The 19,304-nt window shown below is 48.6% G+C and overlaps 1 protein-coding gene across 2 annotated transcripts in view; it reads left to right on the forward strand.

The window, feature by feature from the left end:
• LOC129707983 (semaphorin-3E-like) overlaps positions 1-19,304 on the forward strand; it is a 49,083-nt gene that overhangs the window by 19,192 nt on the left and 10,587 nt on the right. For both annotated transcript variants that reach the window (XM_055653510.1, XM_055653509.1), the window contains exons 5-9: positions 8,013-8,106; positions 14,209-14,325; positions 15,170-15,309; positions 16,791-16,905; positions 18,032-18,101. In XM_055653510.1, coding sequence (XP_055509485.1) covers positions 8,013-8,106; positions 14,209-14,325; positions 15,170-15,309; positions 16,791-16,905; positions 18,032-18,101 — 536 coding nt within the window. The remainder of the gene's footprint in view (positions 1-8,012; positions 8,107-14,208; positions 14,326-15,169; positions 15,310-16,790; positions 16,906-18,031; positions 18,102-19,304) is intronic.

Genomic DNA, 19,304 nt, shown 5'->3' on the forward strand with positions numbered 1-19,304 from the left:
CAGTAGCAAAGGATTCTGTGTCTCCGTGTCTCTGTGTCTCTGTGTCTCTGTGACTGTGTGTCTGTTCTGTGTGTCACTGTGTCCCTGTGTCCCTGTGTCTCTGTGACTCTGTCTCTGTGTCCCTGTGTCCCTGTGTCCCTGTGTCCCTGTGTCCCTGTGTCCCTGTGTCCCTGTGTCTCTGTGTCCCCGTGTCCCCGTGTCCCCGTGTCCCCGTGTCCCCGTGTCCCCGTGTCCCCGTGTCTCTGTGTCTCTGTGACTCTGTGTCTCTGTGTCACTGTGTCTCTGTGTCTCTGTGTCTCTGTGTCTCTGTGTCTCTGTGTCTCTGTGTCTCTGTGTCTGTGTCTCTGTGTCTCTGTGTGTCTGTGTGTCTGTGTCTGTCTGTCTGTGTCTGTGTGTGACTCTGTGTCTCTGTGTCTCTGTCTCTGTGACTCTGTGTCTCTGTGTCTCTGTGTCTCTGTGTCTCTGTCTCTGTGTCTCTGTGTCTCTGTGTCTCTGTGTCTCCGTCTCTGTGTCTCTGTGTCTCTGTGTCCCTGTGTCTCTGTGTCTCTGTGTGTCTGTGTGTCTCTGTGTCTCTGTGTGTCTGTGTGTCTGTGTCCCTGTGTCTCTGTGTCTCTGTGTCCCTGTGTCTCTGTGTCCCTGTGTCTCTGTGTCTCTGTGTCCCTGTGTCTCTGTGTCTCTGTGTCCCCGTGTCTCCTGTGTCCCTGTGTCTCCGTGTCTCCGTGTCCCTGTGTCTCTGTGTCTCTGTGTCCCCGTGTCCCTGTGTCTGTGTGTCTCTGTGTCTCTGTGTCTGTGTGTCTGTGTCTCTGTGTCTCTGTGTCTCTGTGTCTCTGTGTCTCTGTGTCTCTGTGTCCCTGTGTCTCTGTGTCTCTGTGTCTCCCCGTGTCTCTGTGTCTCCGTGTCTCTGTGTCTCTGTGTCTCTGTGTCTCTGTGTCACTGTGTCTCTGTGTCTCTGTGTCTCCGTCTCTGTGTCTCTGTGTCTCTGTGTCTCTGTGTCTCTGTGTCTCTGTGTCTCTGTGTCTCTCTGTGTCTCTGTGTCTCTGTGTCTCTGTGTCTCCGTGTCTCCGTGTCTCCGTGTCTCTGTGTCTCTGTGTCTCTGTGTCTCTGTGTCCCTGTGTCTCTGTGTCCCTGTGTCTCTGTGTCCCTGTGTCTCTGTGTCTCTGTGTCCCTGTGTCTCCATGTGTCCCCGTGTCCCTGTGTCTCCGTGTCTCCGTGTCTCTGTGTCCCTGTGTCTCTGTGTCTCTGTGTCTCTGTGTCTCTGTGTCCCCGTATCCCCGTGTCCCTGTGTCTCCGTCTCCGTGTCTGGTCTCCGTGTCTCCGCGTCTCTGTGTCTCTGTGTCCCCGTGTAAGTGTCCCTTGTCTAGTCTCTGTGTCTCTGTGTCTCTGTGTCTCTGTGTCTCCGTGTCTCTTTGTCTATCTGTCTGTGTCCCTGTGTCTCTGTGTCTCTGTGTCTCTGTGTCTCTGTGTCTGTGTCTGTGTCTCTGTGTCCCCGTATCCCCGTGTCCCCGTGTCCCCGTGTCTCTGTGTCTCTGTGTCTCTGTGTCTCTGTGTCCCCGTATCCCCGTGTCCCTGTGTCTCCGTGTCTCCGTGTCTCTGTGTCTCCGTCTCTGTGACTCTGTGTGTCTGTGTGTGTCTCTCTGTGTCTCTGTGTCTCTGTGTGTCTGTGTTTCCGTGTCTCTGTGCCTCATGTCTCTGTGTCTGTGTCTCTGTGTCTCTGTGTGTCTGTGTCCCCGTGTCTGTGTGACTCTGTGACTCTGTGTCTCTGTGTCCCCGTGTCCCCGTGTCCCCGTGTCCCCGTGTCCCCGTGTCCCCGTGTCTCATGTCTCTGTGTTTCTGTGTTTCTGTGCCTCATGTCACTGTGTCTCTGTTGCTACGCCTATGGCTCTATGATTCATTGGGATAGGGTCAGCATAGACATGTGGGCCGAAGGGCCCATTTCTGTGCTGTACAACTATGACTCCAAGGAGTGAATGATCAACTTTGGAAACTCCGGATGCCTGCGTTTGGATCTGAATCTTAAGGAGGCAGCATTTTCTCAGTTTGGTGAGAACATTGACAATATAAATGCAAATCATTCTGGTTCAAACTCCCCACAGCAGTTTTATTACTGAGCAGCCCGGTTTGGCTTGAAGATTCCAATCTGTGTGATTGGAGAGGGAAAGGTTTTGTTCAGATTTATTGAGTCATTATTTGCATCTCCTTATCGCAAGAGTATGGAAAGTATTTATGCAACTTTCCAAAGATTTGGTTTATGTGAGGTTAGATAACACTAGTACAATCCTTAAATAATACTGCATGCAATCTGACAATGTTGTTTTAACTCCCCATTTTGAGATTGACGTTGCAATAATTCAATTTACAGTCGACATAAAATGTTACAACGTTTCAGGAATGGTATAATGAAAAGGTATGAAATGTTGGTATTTTTATAACCTGGAATGTGAGACAGACTTGGTGTTGTATGGGTGGCTCATGTTTACAGAAGCTGTGTTTCATTATTTGTGGCCTTTCATAAAATGAGAAGTCTACTGGGCACAATGATGTTCAAACAGAAGCAGAGGTGAGAGTGCCATTCACATCACGGGAATACAATGCACTCAGAAAGTATTCACACCCCTTCACTTTTTCCACATTTTGTTACATTACAGCCTTATTTTAAAATGGATTAAATTCATTTTTTTTATCATCAATCTACACATAATACCCCAGAAGTGAAAACAGGTGTTTAGAAATATTTGCAGTAATTAAAAAGAAATAACTGAAATATCACATTTACGTAAGTATTCAGACCCTTTGCTATGACCCTCAAAATTGAGCACTCTGTTTAGGTGCATCCTGTTTGCATTGATTATCCTTGAGATGTTTCCACAACTTGATTGGAGTCCACCAGTGGTAAATTAAATTGATTGGACATGATTTGGAAAGGCACACACCTGTCTATATAAGGTCCCACAGTTGACAGTGCATGTCACAGCAAAAACCAAGCCATGAAGATGAAGGAATTGTCCGTAGACCTTCGAGACAGGATTGTGTCGAGACACAGATCTGGGGAAGGGTATAAAACAATTTCTGCAGCATTGCAGGTTCCTGAAGAGCACAGTGGCCTCCGTCATTCTTAAATGGAAGAACTTTGGAACCACCAGGACTCTTCATAGAGCTGGTCGCCCGGCCAAACTCAGCAATCAGGGAGAGAAGGGCCTTGGTCAGGGATGTGACCAAGAACCTGATGGTCACTCTGACAGAGTTCCAGAGTTATTCTGTGGAGAAGGGAGACCCTTCCAGAAGGACAACTATATCTGCAGCACTCCACCAATCAGGCCTTTATGGTAGAGTGGCTAGACGGAAGCCACTCCTCAGTAAAAGGCACATGACAGCCCGCTTGGAGTTTGCCAAAAGGCGTGAGAAACCAGATTCTCTGGTCTGATGAAACCAAGATTGAACTCTTTGGCCTGAATGCCAAGCGTCACGTCTGGAGGAAACCAGGCACCGCTCATCACCTGGCCAATACCATACCTATGGTGGCAGCATCATGCTGTGGGGATGTTTTTCAGCGGCAGGAACTGGGAAATTAGTCGGGATCAAGAGAAAGATGAATGAAAGTACAGAGAGATCTTTGATGAAAACCTGCTCCAGAGCGTTCTGGACCTCAGGCTGGGGCAGAGGTTTACCTTCTAACAGGACAACGACCCTAAGCACACAGCCTAGACAATGCAGGAGTGGCTTCATGACAAGTCTGCGAGTGGCCCAGCCGGAGCCTGGACTTTAACCTGATCGAACATCTCTGGAGGGACCTGAAAATAACTGTGCATCGACGCTCCCCATCCAACCTGACTGAGCTTGAGAGGATCTGCAGAGAAGAATGGGAGAAATTACCCAAATACAGGTGTGCCAAGCTTGTAGCATCATACCCAAGAAGACTAGAGGCTGCAATCGCTGACAAAGGTGCCTCAACAAAGTACTGAGTAAACGGTCTGAATACTTATGTAAATGTGATATTTCAGACAAGCAGCATCTCTGGAGGAAAGGAACAGGTGATGTTTTGGGCAGAGACCCTTCTTCAGACCCAAAGGGAAGAAGGGTCTCAACATTCTTCACCTATCCATGTTCTCCACAGATGCTGCCTGACCCGCTGAGTTACTCCAGCACTCTGTGAAACGTCACCTATCCATGTTCTCCACAGATGCTGCCTGACCCGCTGAGTTACTCCAGCACTCTGTGAAACGTCACCTATCCATGTTCTCCACTGATGCTGCCTGACCCGCTGAGTTACTCCAGCACTCTGTGAAACGTCACCTATCCATGTTCTCCACAGATGCTGCCTGGCCCGCTGAGTTATGGTGCAGCAGCATCTATGGAACAAAGGAAATAGGCAACGTTTCGGGGCCAAAATCCTTATGGAAATAGGCAACGTTTTGGGCCAAAGCCCTTCCGGGTTTTGGCCCGAAACGTTGCCTATTTCCTTAGCTCCATAGATGCTGCCTGACCCGCTGAGTTACTCCAGCTCTCTGTGAAACGTCACCTATCCATGTTCTCCACAGATGCTGCCTGACCCACTGAGTTACTCCAGCACTCTGTCTACCTTTGGTCTGCTTGAACATAGTCATAGGCCTTTACCATTGAGCCAATAATTAGTACAGCTGCATCATGTTGTCCCAACTTCGGTGCTCAATCCACCTCTCATGCCAAACACAACCTTCACTGCAACATCCTTCTCTCTGCCTGCCAACTTGTCAGGAACCATGCACCTCTCTGTTCAGCAACACTCTCCAGGCCTCCACCGTTTGCTGTGTAAGTCCCGCCCTGGGTTGACACAACGAGACACTCAAGTGGGAGAGTCTAGGACCAGAGGGCACAGGCCCAAAATCAAAGGACGTTCTTTAATGAAGGAGATGAGGAGGAAATTCTTCAGTCAGAGGGTGGTGAATCTGTGGAATTCATTGCCACAGATGGCTGTGGAGACCAAGTCAATTGATATTTTTAAGGCAGAGATGGATAGATTCTTGATTAGTGCGGGTGTCGGGGGTTATGGGGAGAAGGCAGGTGCATGGGGTTAGAAGGAAGAGATAGATCAGCCGTGATTGAATGGCTGAGTTGACTTGATGGGCCGAATGGCCTAATTCTGCTCCTATCACTAATGAGGTTATGATTCTGTGATTCTATGTGAAGGCAGTCCAGAAACATCTTCATTCAGTAAGAGTTACACTCAACTATACAACATCTGTGTAAAAATACCTCTGATTATTCCAGTTTAGATTTGGTCATGTAACAAATCCCTAGACATCAGCATCAAGTGAACTGACTTGAAGTGGTAATGTTAATGTTAGATCACTGCAACGCAGAGAACTGTTTCACCAAATTAAAACCACCGCCGCCCCAACCGGGACTACCCCTCATCTAGAATCCCTCCACACCGGCATTGACAACAGCTCAGGAAACCAGCTTAGAGTCACAGTCATAAAGCCCAGAAACAGGCCCTTCAGCCCAACTTGCCCTCACTGACCAACATGTCCCATCTACAATGTTTAATTAGACAGGTACAATTTTTTCACACAGAGAGTTGTGAGTTTGTGGAATTCTCTGCCTCAGAGGGCGGTGGAGGCCGGTTCTCTGGATACTTTCAAGAGAGAGCTAGATAGGGCTCTTAAAGATAGCGGAGTTAGGGGATATGGGGAGAAGGCAGGAACGGGGTACTGATTGTGGATGATCAGCCATGATCACATTGAATGGTGGTGCTGGCTCGAAGGGCCGAATGGCCTACACCTGCGTCTATTGTCAACCTCTCACCCAGATATCATCGTATCTAACCCTCCCGCTTCTTCAAGTGTTGTGGATAAGTCCTGCGAGATCCCGTGGTGTTTTACACTGTTTAGTTCATGTTCGTACAGGTCAGGCTCCACAGACCATTGGGCTCTTTGTTTCAGTCTAGTTTATTGTCACGTGCACCAAGGTACAGTGACAAGGCTTTGTTCACAATGTACAGATACATGATAATGGAATAACGTTTAGTGCAAGGGGAAGATCATCCGTGAAAGGAACAGGATTAGACTATTTATCATTGAGAACCAGAGGTTTAAGGTGAGGGGGGAAAGATTTAACAGGTGGGTGTATGGAACAAACCATTGGAGGAGGTAGTTGAGGCAGGGATTATCGCAACGGTTAATAAACAACTAGACGGGTACATTAATAGGACAAGTTTAGAGGGATCTGAGGGGCAGAGTGGCCTGTAGTCTGCATGTTTCAGGATGTTGCACAGACAAAGGTCTACCTCTAGAGGGCAGCACAGTGGCGCAGCGGGTAGAGCTGCTGCCTCACAGCACCAGAGACCCGGGTTCGATCCCGACTACGGGTGCTGTCTGTACGGAGTTTGCACGCTCTCCCCGTGACCTGCGTGGGCTTTCTCCGGGTGCTCCGGTTTCCTCCCACACTCCAAAGATGTGCAGGTTTGTAGGTTAATTGCCTTTGATATAAATGTAAATTGTCCCCTAGTGTGTGTAGGATAGTGTTAGTGTGCGGGGATCGCTGGTCGGTACGGACTCGGTGGGCTGAAGGGCCTGTTTCCACGCTGTTTCTCTAAACTAAAGAGAGCACTTTTGCTGCCCCCTTTCACCAGCGTGAGGTTGTTTCAGCACTGACGTGAGAACACTGCAGATGAGGATTATTCTTCGGTTCCGCAGTTTATGTTGGGAAGTTTCCTTACAGTGGGAAAGGAGGGGTTAATCCATCCCATAACCTGCGGGAAGCTTTTGCTGCTTCAGTTACACAGAAAATGAATCATAACTTGGTCTCACGAACATTTTGTTATTTTATGATTGAATATTCTATCAGCGTGAAACTTTGAGTAAATATTCAACTTTGTAGTCTGCAGCTATGTGATGTCAGCAATCCTGCTCACCTCTCACATTCTGCTGTTTCAGCTGTCGGCCATGTCTCAGTTACACACGGTACATTAGTTAGATTCCACTCAACCCTGGACTGTTTAGTTTATTGTCACGTGTACCGAGGTACAGTGAAAAGCTTTTGTTGCGTGCTAACCAGTCAGCGGAAAGACAATACATGATTACAATCGAGCCGTCCACAGTGTACAGATACAGGATAAAGGGAATAACGTTTAGTGCAAGGTAAAGCCAGTAAAGTCCGATCAAAGATAGTCCGAGGGTCACCAATGAGGTAGATAGTAGTTCAGGACCGCTCTCTAGTTGTGGTAGGATGGTTCAGTTGCCTGATAACAGCCGGGAAGAAACTGTCCCTGAATCTGGAGGTGTGTGCGTTGGTTTTCACACTTCTGTACCTCTTGCCCGATGGGAGAGGGGAGAAGAGGAAGTGACCGGGGGTGAGACTGGTCCTTGATGATGCTGCTGGCCTTGCCGAGGCAGCGTGAGGTGTAGATGGAGTCGATGGAAGGGATGTTGGTTTGTGTGATGGTCTGGGCTGCGTCCACAACTCTCTACAATTTCTTGCGATCTTGGATGGAGTTGTTTGTAAATAGTGGATGGGACAGGTACCACACAAAGGCAGGAGCACCAAGAGCTCAGGGCTAGAAGAGGCCACTCGGCCCATTGAGCCTACTCTGCTGTTCGAGTGATCTTGACTCCACCTCACTCCTGCACTAGTACAATAATCATTTACATGATTCATCCTTTATACAAGGTGATGCCAAGGGGTGGAGCTGGACAATTCAATCATCTCCAGGTCTTCAAACTGTCAGATTAAAGGGCCTGTCCCACTTACGCAATTCTTTCGGCCAATTGCCGGCACCCGTCATAGTTGCAGCAGGTCGCTGAAAATGTTCAACATGTTGAAAATCCAGCAGTGACCAGAACAAGGCATGACTCTTTGGGCGACTACTCACTCTGTCTCTATGTCTCTCTGTGTCTCTGTCTATGTATGCCTTTGTCTATGTCTGTCTCTGTGTCTTTGTCTATGCATGTCTCTATGTCTCTGTTATGTATGTATCTATGTTTGTGTCTCTATGTCTCTATACAACAATCATGATGTGATTTTGGTTCTGTTTACAGGATCGAGTCTTCAAGCTGGAGTCTCAGCAGATTGTGGACGGCCGATACAAATGTCCCTACGACCCACACAAGCCCTGTGCCTCCACCCTAGTGGGTACGTAACTTTGAATACACTGTTTATACACACCACAGCCTCCAAATGCCCACAATCACCATGCTGTGTCACTCTGTGACTGCAAATTGTAAATAATCACAATATGCAGTGTCATCTTTAATTGGCCATGCTCCATCTCCCTTGCGGTTGGTGAGTTTGGGAGTTGTCATTACAACGTCCATTGCAGATTTGAACTTCTCTCCCGAAATCACCGCTCCTTCCTCTAATGCCGATTCAGTTCAGTCTAGTTTATTGTCCCGTGTACCGAGGTACAGTGAAAAGCTTTTGTTGCGTGCTAACCAGTCAGCGGAAAGACAACACATGATTACAATCGAGCCGTCCACAGTGTACAGATACAGGATAAAGGGAATAACGTTTAGTGCAAGGTAAAGCCAGTAAAGTCCGATCAAGGATAGTCCGAGGGTCACCAATGAGGTAGGTGGGACTGCTCTCTAATTGTGGTAGGATGGTTCAGTTGCCTGATTACAGCTGGGAGGATTACTGTTAAAACACACAAACCCTTATTTGGGAATATCTGCACTGAAATATCCAAGTGATGGGTTGACTGCAACTTATTGGATGTTACATGAAATGGAGTAGTATTGGAACAGAGCTACAGATAACAACATCAGTATTCACAACAGAAATCTAACAGAAACATTTCATATCTCTTACGCTGCGAGCATGTGAGAGGGAAGCTGAATTAACCATGTGTTAGTGGGAGAATCATGCTGCAAGCTACTGCTGATTGGCTTCATTTCTCATTTCATATTCTCTGTCTAAAGGGCATTCACTGCCAGATCTAAACCATGGAGAATATAAAGCAGTCCCTTTCCTGTGATCCTGTCACAGATTGTATTAGTTTGCTCTGTATTAGTTTAGTTTAGAGATACAGTGCGGAAACAGGCCCTTTGGCCCACCGAGTCCGTGCCGACCAGCGATCCCCGCACATTAACACTATCCTGCACACACTACGGACAATTTACAATTTTACCAAAGCCAATTAAACTGCACGTCTTTGGAGTGCGGGAGGAAACCGGAGCACCCGGAGAAAACCCACGCAGGTCACGGGGAGAACGTGCAAACTCCGTACAGACAGCACCCGTAGTTGGGATGGAACCCGGGTCTCTGGCGCTGTGAGGCAGCAGCTCTACCCACTGCACCACCGTGTTTGAACCTTACTGTGTGATAGAAAAGTTAACCTGTAAAAGGAGAGGATTACTCCAGCAACGATTTATTCCAGTGTTCCTTTCATGGTCGTAGTGGTGAATCTGATGTAACATGGGCCAGCCACTCTATTGTAGAGTACAGTGTGTCGGCACAACTTGCCCATGCCAGCCAACAGGCCCCATATCCCTCTAAACCTGTCCTATCCATGTACCTGTCTAAATGTTGTGATATGGGTCGGGCAGCACCTGTGGCTGTTTCAGGTGGGGACCCTTCTTCAGACAGAACTAATATTGACGTCAGAAATCAGATCCTTGTACATCCCTCCACATAAGCTGCCTGATGAGCTGTGTTCTTGACTTTTGCTCAAGATTCCAGCATCTGCAGTTCGTTGTGTCTCCACGATCGAGCCATTGCTGCCCTGGAACCTCCCACATCCCTGCACAAATTAGCATAATTCACGATGATATTAAGGGAAACAAATTGATGAAAGAGCTTGCATGAAAACACCACGTTCCCTATCGCAGTTTCAATGAGCCATGTCGGTCGAGGATGTTGTGGTCGTCTGCACCTGTTCACAGTTAACGGGACAGCCAACTGCCTCAAAGTGAAGTCATTACTCTTTACTTTGGTTTCCATTTATATTACCTCTGAGACTTCTTGCAATGTCCTCAGAATAAAAATGTGCTCCTTTAGAAAGGAGATGAGGAGGAATTTCTTTAGTCAGAGGGTGGTGAATCTGTGGAATTCATTGCCACAGAGGGCTGTGGAGGCCAAGTCAATGGGTAATTTTAATGTGGAGATTGACAGATTTTTGATTAGTGCGGGTGTCAGGGGTTATGGGGAGAAGGCAGGAGAATGGGGTTGAGAGAGAAAGATAGATCAACCATGATTGAATGGTGGAGTAGACTCAATGGGCCGAATGGCCTCATTCTGCTCCGAGAACTTAGGAACTTATGACCATAATATTTATCATTGAATGCTTTTATACCTCAGAATACACGGTAGATGAGGAGGGGGATGAGGAGGGGGGGATGAGGAGGGGGGGGGGAGGAGGAGGAGGGAGGATGAGGAGGGGGATGAGGAGGGGGATGAGGAGGAGTGGGGATGAGGGATGAGGGAGGGATGAGGAGGGGGGGATGAGGAGGGGGATGAGGAGGAGGAGGAGGAGGGGGGATGAGGAGGGGGATGAGGAGGAGGAGGAGGAGGGGGGATGAGGAGGGGGATGAGGAGGGGGGAATGAGGATGCGGGGTGAGATGAGGGGGAGGGGGATGGGGGGATGATGAGGGGGGGAGGGGGATGAGGGAGGAGGGGGGGAGGAGGGGGGGGGATGAGGATGAGGGAGCCAATGAGGAGGAGGGGGGTTGAGGAGGAGGGGGATGAGGAGGAGATGGAGGATTGGTGGAGGGGGAGGAGGATGAGGGGGGGTTGAGGAGGAGGGGGGGGTGAGGAGGAGGGGGGATGAGGAGGGGAGATGAGGAGGAGTGGGATGACTGCAGGGAGTTGAGGTGCCAATGTTCTTGCCTGGATTGGTGAAAGTCCCGACGCTACACGCCGATGTTCTGGATATTTCCAGGAAGATCTCTCCTCCCGCTGCTCTGAGCTGATGATGCCTGGTGCTCCCTCTCCCTGTTGCTGACTGGTTGTATTATAGGTTGCTTCATGTGGATGTGGTTTGTTAGTGAACCCGTCCTCCTGCCTCCCTCTGTCTGTCCCTCTGTGTCTCTCCCTCTGTCTCTCCTCTGTCTCTGTCTCCCTCTGTCTCCCCCTCTGTCTCCCCCTCTGTCTCTGTCCCTCTGTGTCCCTCTGTCTCCCCCTCTGTCTCTGCCTGCCTCCCTCTCTCTGTCTCCCCCTCTGTCTCCCCCTCTGTCTCCCCCTCTGTCTCTCCCCCTCTGTCTCCCCCTCTGTCTCTCCCCTCTGTCTCTCTCCTCTGTCTCTCCCCTCTGTCTCTCTCCTCTGTCTCTCTCCTCTGTCTCTCCCCTCTGTCTCTCTGTCCCCCCTCTGTCTCTCCCTCTGTCTCACCCTCTGTCTCACCCCCTGTCTCACCCCCTGTCTCACCCCCTGTCTCACCCTCTCCACTTTTCCAAGTGTGTTCTTGGAAGAGAACATGGAACATGGAACAGTACAGCACAGGAACAGGCCCTTCTGCCCACAATGTCCGTGATGTCAAGTTAACCTGATCTCTGCCTCCATACGATCCATATTCGCTGCATATCCACGTGCCAGTCTAAGAGTCTCTAGTTATTCACCACTATCGTATATCTGCCTCCACCACCACCCTTGGCAGCGCGTTCCAGGCACAAACACTTGTCCACACATCTCCTTTAATCTTTCCCCCTCTGATCTTACAATGCCATGTGCTCTTTTAATGTGGGAGTAATTTTTAAAACATGGATTTAATGTTGGATTAATATAAATGGTCAGCATGGATTCTGTGGGCCGAATGGACTGTGCTACGCTACTCAATGTGCTGTGCTACTCAATGACTCTCTCGTAAACAGCAGCAGGGGTTCGATCCTGACCACGGGTGCTGTCTGTACGGAGTTTGCACGTTCTCCCCGTGACCTGCGTGGGTTTTCTCCGGGTGCTCCGGTTTCCTCCCACACTCCAAAGACGTGCAGGTTTGTAGGTTAAATGGTTTTGGTGTAAATGTAAATTGTCCCTAATGCGTGCAGAATAGTGTTAGTGTGTGGGGATCGCTGGTGGGCACGGACTCAGTGGGCCGAAGGGCCTCTGTAATCACAATTTTGATAACTGCTACGTGATTCCTCCTGGCAATCCAGAGCTGGTAGTTTTATTTTATTTGCTCTGCAAACGGGGAAGTAACTGCTCTTTGGTCAGCCAAGCCTGAGCTCGTGATAAACTGGACTTGTAAACTGATTTTGTCATGAATTCTGCAGCAGGAACTAATCTGCCAGTGTGTTCTGGTTCATGTGCTGGGGGGAGCGTGCAGAAATAGTGAGTTATGGAACAGATAATGACTTCTTCAAAGGTTTTTCATTTACTGTCAAGTACAGATGAGTAATGATCACCTCTCTCTGCTGTTCCCCTTCATTGCGTTTCAGAAATTGTCTCTGCAAATAACTGATTCCATTAATGTAGGAACGCTAGTGCCAGCCTGGTTCAGAACTTCTATTGTGATTCTAGTGCTCACCACGCACGGCAACAACTTGCTTTATAACACACTACTGGCACAGTAAGGATTCAACAATATTCAGCAATGCACCACATTCGTGGATCATTGAGGCACTGCCAATGCAGACCCAGCCTCAACTTATCAACTCCAACATTCTGATTCATGTTCATAAGTGATAGGAGCAGAATTAGGCCATTCGGCCCATCAAGTCTACTCCGCCATTCAATCATGGCTGATGTATCTCTCCTTCCTAACCCCATTCTCCTGCCTTCTCCCCATAACCCCTGACACCCGCACTAATCAAGAATCTATGAATCTCCGCCTTAAAAATACCCACTGACTTGTGGCCTCCACAGCCGTCTGTGGCAATGAATTCCACAAATGCACCGACCTCTGACTAAAGAAATTCCTCCATCTTCTTTTTAAAGGAACGTCCTTTAATTCTGAGGCTGCGCCCTCTAGTCCTAGACTCTCCCACCAGTGGAAACATCCTCTCCACATCCACTCTATCCAGGACTTTCACTATTTCTCTGCCACAGGGAGGTTTGTCTCTCTGGTCTGCACCCTGGTCTTCCGACACAACTCCAGAGGTCACATATCCAGTGGTCACATCTCCAGAGGTCACATCTCCAGAGGTCACATCTCCAGAGGTCACATCTCCAGAGATCTCGACTCCATCCACTATCCAGGCCTATCCAGGATGACTCCATCATTGGCAGTGATTGGGCTGCGATTATAGTTTAGCAGGACGCCAGGTGCCAATATTGTAATTGTTTTCCCCAGTGCTTGTGCAGAATGAACAGAGAGAGTGGGTTCAACTGGAACAAGAATCCTGCAGTTATTTCCATGCCACAGCTCTGCAGTGAGGATGGATGGTTGTCATTAACCCATCAGCTTCATGGTCAGACACTCTGTGCTTCTTAATTGCATTTATATTTCACAAGAATGACTATATGCTGTCAAGGCCACACTGAGGCCATGAGTTATGTGCTCAGGGACCAAGGAATGTGACAGATGCAGTCTATTATATCGCAGTGAGGGGATAGAGTCCAAGGTACAAGTATACAGGTGGGAAACAGGCCATTCAGCCCATCTAAACCCTGCCACCATCCAGTACCTGTGGACACTAACCCCATTTACCAACGCTTGGTTCAAAGCCAGCTGTGATTGAGATACTCCTCCAGATGTTTCTAAATGTTGTGAAAGACTCTGCATCCTCCACAGAGAAAAATACTCAAGTTGTGCTTGTGGGGAAAAGGAATCGGAGTCATTAGTTACTCCAGAGCCTTCCTTCCCATATATGCACGAGATCTGCAGCTCTGGGCGGCACGGTGGTGCAGCGGGTAGAGCTGCTACCTCACAACGCCAGTGACACGGGTTCCATCCTGACTACGGGTGCTGTCTGTACAGAGTTTGCATGTTCTCCCCGTGACCTATGTGGGTTTTCTCCGGGTGCTCCGGTTTCCTTCCACACTCCAAAGACGTACAGGTTTGTAGGTGAAGTGGCTTTGGTGTAAATGTAAGTAGTCCCTGGGCTAGTGTGTGTAGGGTAGTGTTAGTGTGCGGGGATCACTGGTCGGTGCGGTCTCGATGGGCCAAAGGGCCTGTATCTGCGTTCTATCTCTAAACTAAAAACTAAAGCAATACAATTTAAGAGCCACTCAGACAAAACTATAATGTTGATTCTGTTTCTCCCTCCATGGACACTGCTTGCCCTGTCACTGATTTCAGAAGCCACGGATTTTGAAGGTAAGACATTTTTGTCACTGACACCATCTCTGATCTCTGTCCACATCAGGTGGCCATCTCTTCATTGGGCTGTACGGGGATTTCTTTGGAGAGGACCCTGCAATATTCCGCAGCCTGGATTCCCACTCGGTGACCCGGACCGAACACGATCACCGACTACTGAGGGGTAAATGCGCTCACACTGCAGCAGGTCATCGAAGGCCAGCCAGCGGTCAGGCCAGTGAGGGGAGGGGAGACACAGGGGTCAGCTCATCTGGGCACATCTGGTGTTGGCCTTGGTCCAGAGGAAGCCTTCACCTACATCATAGAGTCTAACCGCAGAGATGCAGCTCTCTCTCACTCACTCACTCACTCACTCACTCACTCACTCACTCACTCACATCACTCACTCACATTCATTCACTCAGTGCGCGTCCCAGGTACTCATCACTCTCTGTGAAAGAAAATCTCCCTCCGATCAGCTCCAACTCCCTCCCCCTTCCCCTAAATCCATGTCCACTGATATGTGGAGACATTTCTTGCAGTTGACCCTATCTATGCCCCTCATAATTTTACATACTTCAATCGTGCCATTTACTGCGGATGTCCTGGCCTGGTTAAACTTCCACAAACGCAGCCCTTCACACGGATCCAACTTACACTGTTTGACCCACTGTTGCCATTCATCTCAAGCCTGTAGTAGATGGATTTCACTGTCCAATAGGCCATTAATTCTGGCATCATCTATGACTTTACCGACTACACCAATCACACAGACAACAAACAACAGTTGTGTCAGCAACAATACTTGAGGTTCCAGGCCTCCAGTCTGACAGCCCAGCCTCCACTACCACCCTCATCCTCCTTGGCTGGTTCAGCCAGGATTCCAGGTTCAGTACAACAGAGAGATGGGGTTGGTACAGTGGAAGGCCCAGTTGCCGAAGATATCTCCGGCAGCTGGTCACCGCACTGATCCAGGGACATTATTCTGCCACTGTGTCACCAATGTGAATAATCCCGTTTGTCACCAGAACCCAAGTTTGTTGCAGCTCAGCTGATCGCTGACAACGAGGACAGGGACGATGACAAGGTGTACTTCTTCTTCACGGAGTCGGACACAGGCGGTGGCGGCGACACAGCCATCTACTCCCGAGTGGCGAGACTGTGTGCGGTGAGTGTGTGAGTGAGTGTACACTACACTTAAACACCCACGCCCACCACACTAACACCCAAACACACACCTACACACCTCCCAATCACATCCCAGCTCAACATTCCAAGTCAAGTGAATTTGAATCAAACATTGTGTCTCCCTTTCAAGGGAGATGCTAAAAATGCATTTCGTTGTCTCTGTACTGTACACTGACAATGACAATAAATTGAATCATCATCATCATCATCATCATCAGTAATGTGTAGTTAATCCAGATTCAGGGACAGTTTCATCCCGGCTGTTATCAGGCAACTGAACCATCCTACCACAACTAGAGAGCGGTCCTGAACTACTATCTACCTCATTGGTGACCCTCGGACTATCCTTGATCGGACTTTACTGGCTTTACCTTGCACTAAACGTTATTCCCTTTATCCTGTATCTGTACACTGTGGACAGCTCGATTGTAATCATGTATTGTCTTTCCGCTGACTGGTTAGCACGCAACAAAAGCTTTTCACTGTACCTCAGTACACGGGACAATAAACTAAACTGATGTGAGCTAATTTATGGAGTTTGTGTCTGAGAAGATCCTTCAGGAGGAGAGGGGACTGGAAGAAAGTGGAAATCTAGATTCCCAGGTGGTTTGCATTTCATGCACAGACCAAGCGAGTCCATCAGACGAATTTCTGAAACCAATGCCGCCCGATCCATGTTGTTTGGAGTGAGTGGAGCAGCTGGGACAGTTTATCACTCTCCCTGTTTCCCACACACTCTAACCATACACTTGCTTCACTGCAGCTTCTGTATCACACGGATAATGCAAGCTCAGTATAAATTATAAAACCTACAGGAAAATGTACAAGATGGTGAAATAGAAACTACATTTCCCCGTCATTATTGATGAGGATCCTGACAACAGCAGCTCAATGTAAAGCTCAGCCTTTCCCACCAGGTATTAATCTCCAGTCAAAGTAAAATCCAGGTCATCATCACCTGAGCCACAGGAACAGTGTAAACAGCTCAGTGACCGTCCATTACACCCAGTCCCATTACACCCAGTCCCATTACACCCAGTCCCCTTCCAACTGGTCCCATTACACCCAGTCCAACTGGTCCCATTACAACCTCGCCCTCCTCAACACAATCTGCCTGTCTTGTCTGTCAGGGTATAGCAGGTTGTGACAGGCTGGGGGAAGGTGAGAGAGGGGTCGGAGAGAGAAATGATTTATTTCATTCTGCGAAAAGCATAGTGACTATCTGCCCCAAAGCACTCACTATCTGCCCCAAAGGTTCTGCCAATTATCCAACCCCCTGAGCCCTGAGTAATTAATTACCCTCTTGTTATTTGCAACAATGATGGGTTTCGGTGGAAAGTTTGCAATAACTAATGTTGATGATCTTACAGTTTAGTTTATTGTCACATGGGCCGAGGTACAGTGGGAAGCTTTTGTACTGATGAGTGTTTTGTTGCTAATTGATGATGTGTCTCTCCACAGAATGACGTTGGAGGACAACGAGTTCTGGTCAACAAATGGAGCACGTTTCTAAAGGCCAGGCTGATCTGCTCGGTGATGGGACCCAATGGAGTTGAGACACATTTTGATGACATGGGTAACTATCTCTACCTCCTCCTACACCCACACCGCACATTCACTGTTGCACCATTCAGGTGGAAGTCAGTACGGGCTTTGTCAGACGATTCATTCTGGAAAACAGCAGCTGAAGAGAATCATAGGTCACTGACTGAGGACCTTCTGCCCATCGAGATGATGCTAGTCGTTAGAGACTGATCCAGTGACTCCCTCTTCGAACTGGTAAGGTTCAACTTTGTTAAAGGTGTGGTCCTGACTGTAGACTACAGAGGGCGGCACGGTGGCACAGCAGTAGAGCTGCTGCCTCACAGCACCAGAGACCCGGAATCGATCCTGACTACGGGTGCTGTCTGTACGGAGTTTGCACGTCCTCCCCGTGACCTGCGTGGGTTTTGTCCGGGTGCTCCGGTTTCCTCCCACACTCCAAAGGCGTGCGGGTTTGTAGGTTAATTGGCTTTGGTAAAAATTGTAAATTGTCCCTGGTGTGTAGGATAGTGTTAGTGTGCGGGGATCGCTGGTCGGCACGGACTCGGTGGGCCAAAGGGCCTGTTTCCGCGCTGTATCTCTAAACTAAACTAAACTAATCAGACGTGTATTCAGTGGCCCATTCTGCCAGGACTAATTGCTAGATTTTGCCTGTACTTGAAGCTTTTCACTGTACCTCGGTACACACGGCAATAAACTAAACTAAACTACTTCCAGTTCTGAATCTTCCCGCAGCTTCCCATCACTAGGAGATCATTCTCTAAACCTATCCCACCTCTAACCAGGTATCTTTTTGTAGTTTAGTTTAGAGATACAGCGCGGAAACAGGACCTTCGGCCCACCGAGTCTGTGTCGACCAGACATCCCCGCACACTAACACTATCCCACACACACTAGGTCCCATCTAGTCAGTTGAAATCTCAGATTAGCCCCAAATATTAATCTACTGATGGAGATGCTGTAGAATCAACAGCTGGTTTGTTTCTTTCATCTGCAAGAGATGAACAATCTACATGGTCCTTGGACACAGTGTCAAACTCCAGTACACATTTCTCCTCAGTACTAAGTTAGTGTTTTGACACTTGCAGACTGAGACACTTGATCAGTAATTTATATACAACTGTATTCAATAGTTTCCTGTTTTGTTTTCTGTTTTACAGAGGATGTGTTTCTGTTACAGACCAGAGACCGCAGGAACCCTGATGTTTACATCTTGTTCAGGAGCACGAGGTAAATAGTTACCCCCTCCACATGCCAAGGCTTGGCCTGGACACCCCCTGGTTCATTTCACATCAAATTCAACAAAACCTAAACAGGAAAATTCAACGGTTTTAGCAGCACATTGGACAGACTTTCAGACAGAGGAAGCTCCAAGGGTTAATGGGGTGAAACGGGAATATTATATTGAAATAGAGGGCGAGCTATGATTGTGTTGAAAGGCAGAACAGTCTTGAAGGACCGAATGGCCTCCTGCTGTCTCAAGTTTCTGTGTTTATGTTTTGAAGATTCAGTGAATATTTGCAAATTGTCTGATCTCCAGAAAGATCATCCCCAGCACCCTCTGCCCAAGATGCAAATGCCAACACAGTCTTCACGGTGAACTTAGTGTCCGTCCCAGCCAGCCCAACATGTGATTGTCCATCTCTCTCTCTCTCCACAGATGCTGCCTGACCCGCTGGTTAATCCCTCATGTTTCACATCTCCATCCACATGCTCCTTAGTTCCTTTCTGTCTCATCATAATGACGTTGGTGGGACACTCTTGGTCCCCCCTATCTCCACCTTGGTCTCCATGCTTGGTCCCACCCATATCTCCACCTTGGTCTTCACCTTGGTCTCCATGTGCTCCCCTATCTCCACCCCCTATCTCTACCTTGGTCTCCATGCTTGGTCCCCCCTATCTCCACCTTGGTCTCCATGCTTGGTCCCACCCATATCTCCACCTTGGTCTTCACCTTGGTCTCCATGTTTGGTCTCCCCTATCTCCACCTTGGTCTCCATGCTTGGTCCTCCCCTATCTCCACCTTGGTCTCCATGCTTGGTCCCACCCATATCTCCACCTTGGTCTTCACCTTGGTCTCCATGTTTGGTCCTCCACTATCTCCACCTTGGTCTCCATGCTTGGTCCTCCACTATCTCCACCTTGGTCTCCATGCTTGGTCCTCCACTATCTCCAACTTGGTATCCATGCTTGGTCCTCCACTATCTCCACCTTGGTCTCCATGTTTGGTCCCACCCATATCTCCACCTTGGTCTCCATGTTTGGTCCCCATGCTTGGTCCCCCACTATCTCCACCATGGTCTCCATGTTTGGTCCCTCCCTATCTCCACCCCTTCCATTCTTGGCTGCTCTCCAGGATTATCTTGGAGTCTGTTGTTTGCCGATGGTTGCCATGGTCCCTGCATTCTTCCAGTGAATATTGAACGGTGTAAA

The sequence above is a fragment of the Leucoraja erinacea genome, chromosome 22 (genome assembly GCF_028641065.1).
Source record: "Leucoraja erinacea ecotype New England chromosome 22, Leri_hhj_1, whole genome shotgun sequence".
Classification (NCBI taxonomy): Eukaryota; Metazoa; Chordata; class Chondrichthyes; order Rajiformes; family Rajidae; genus Leucoraja; species Leucoraja erinaceus.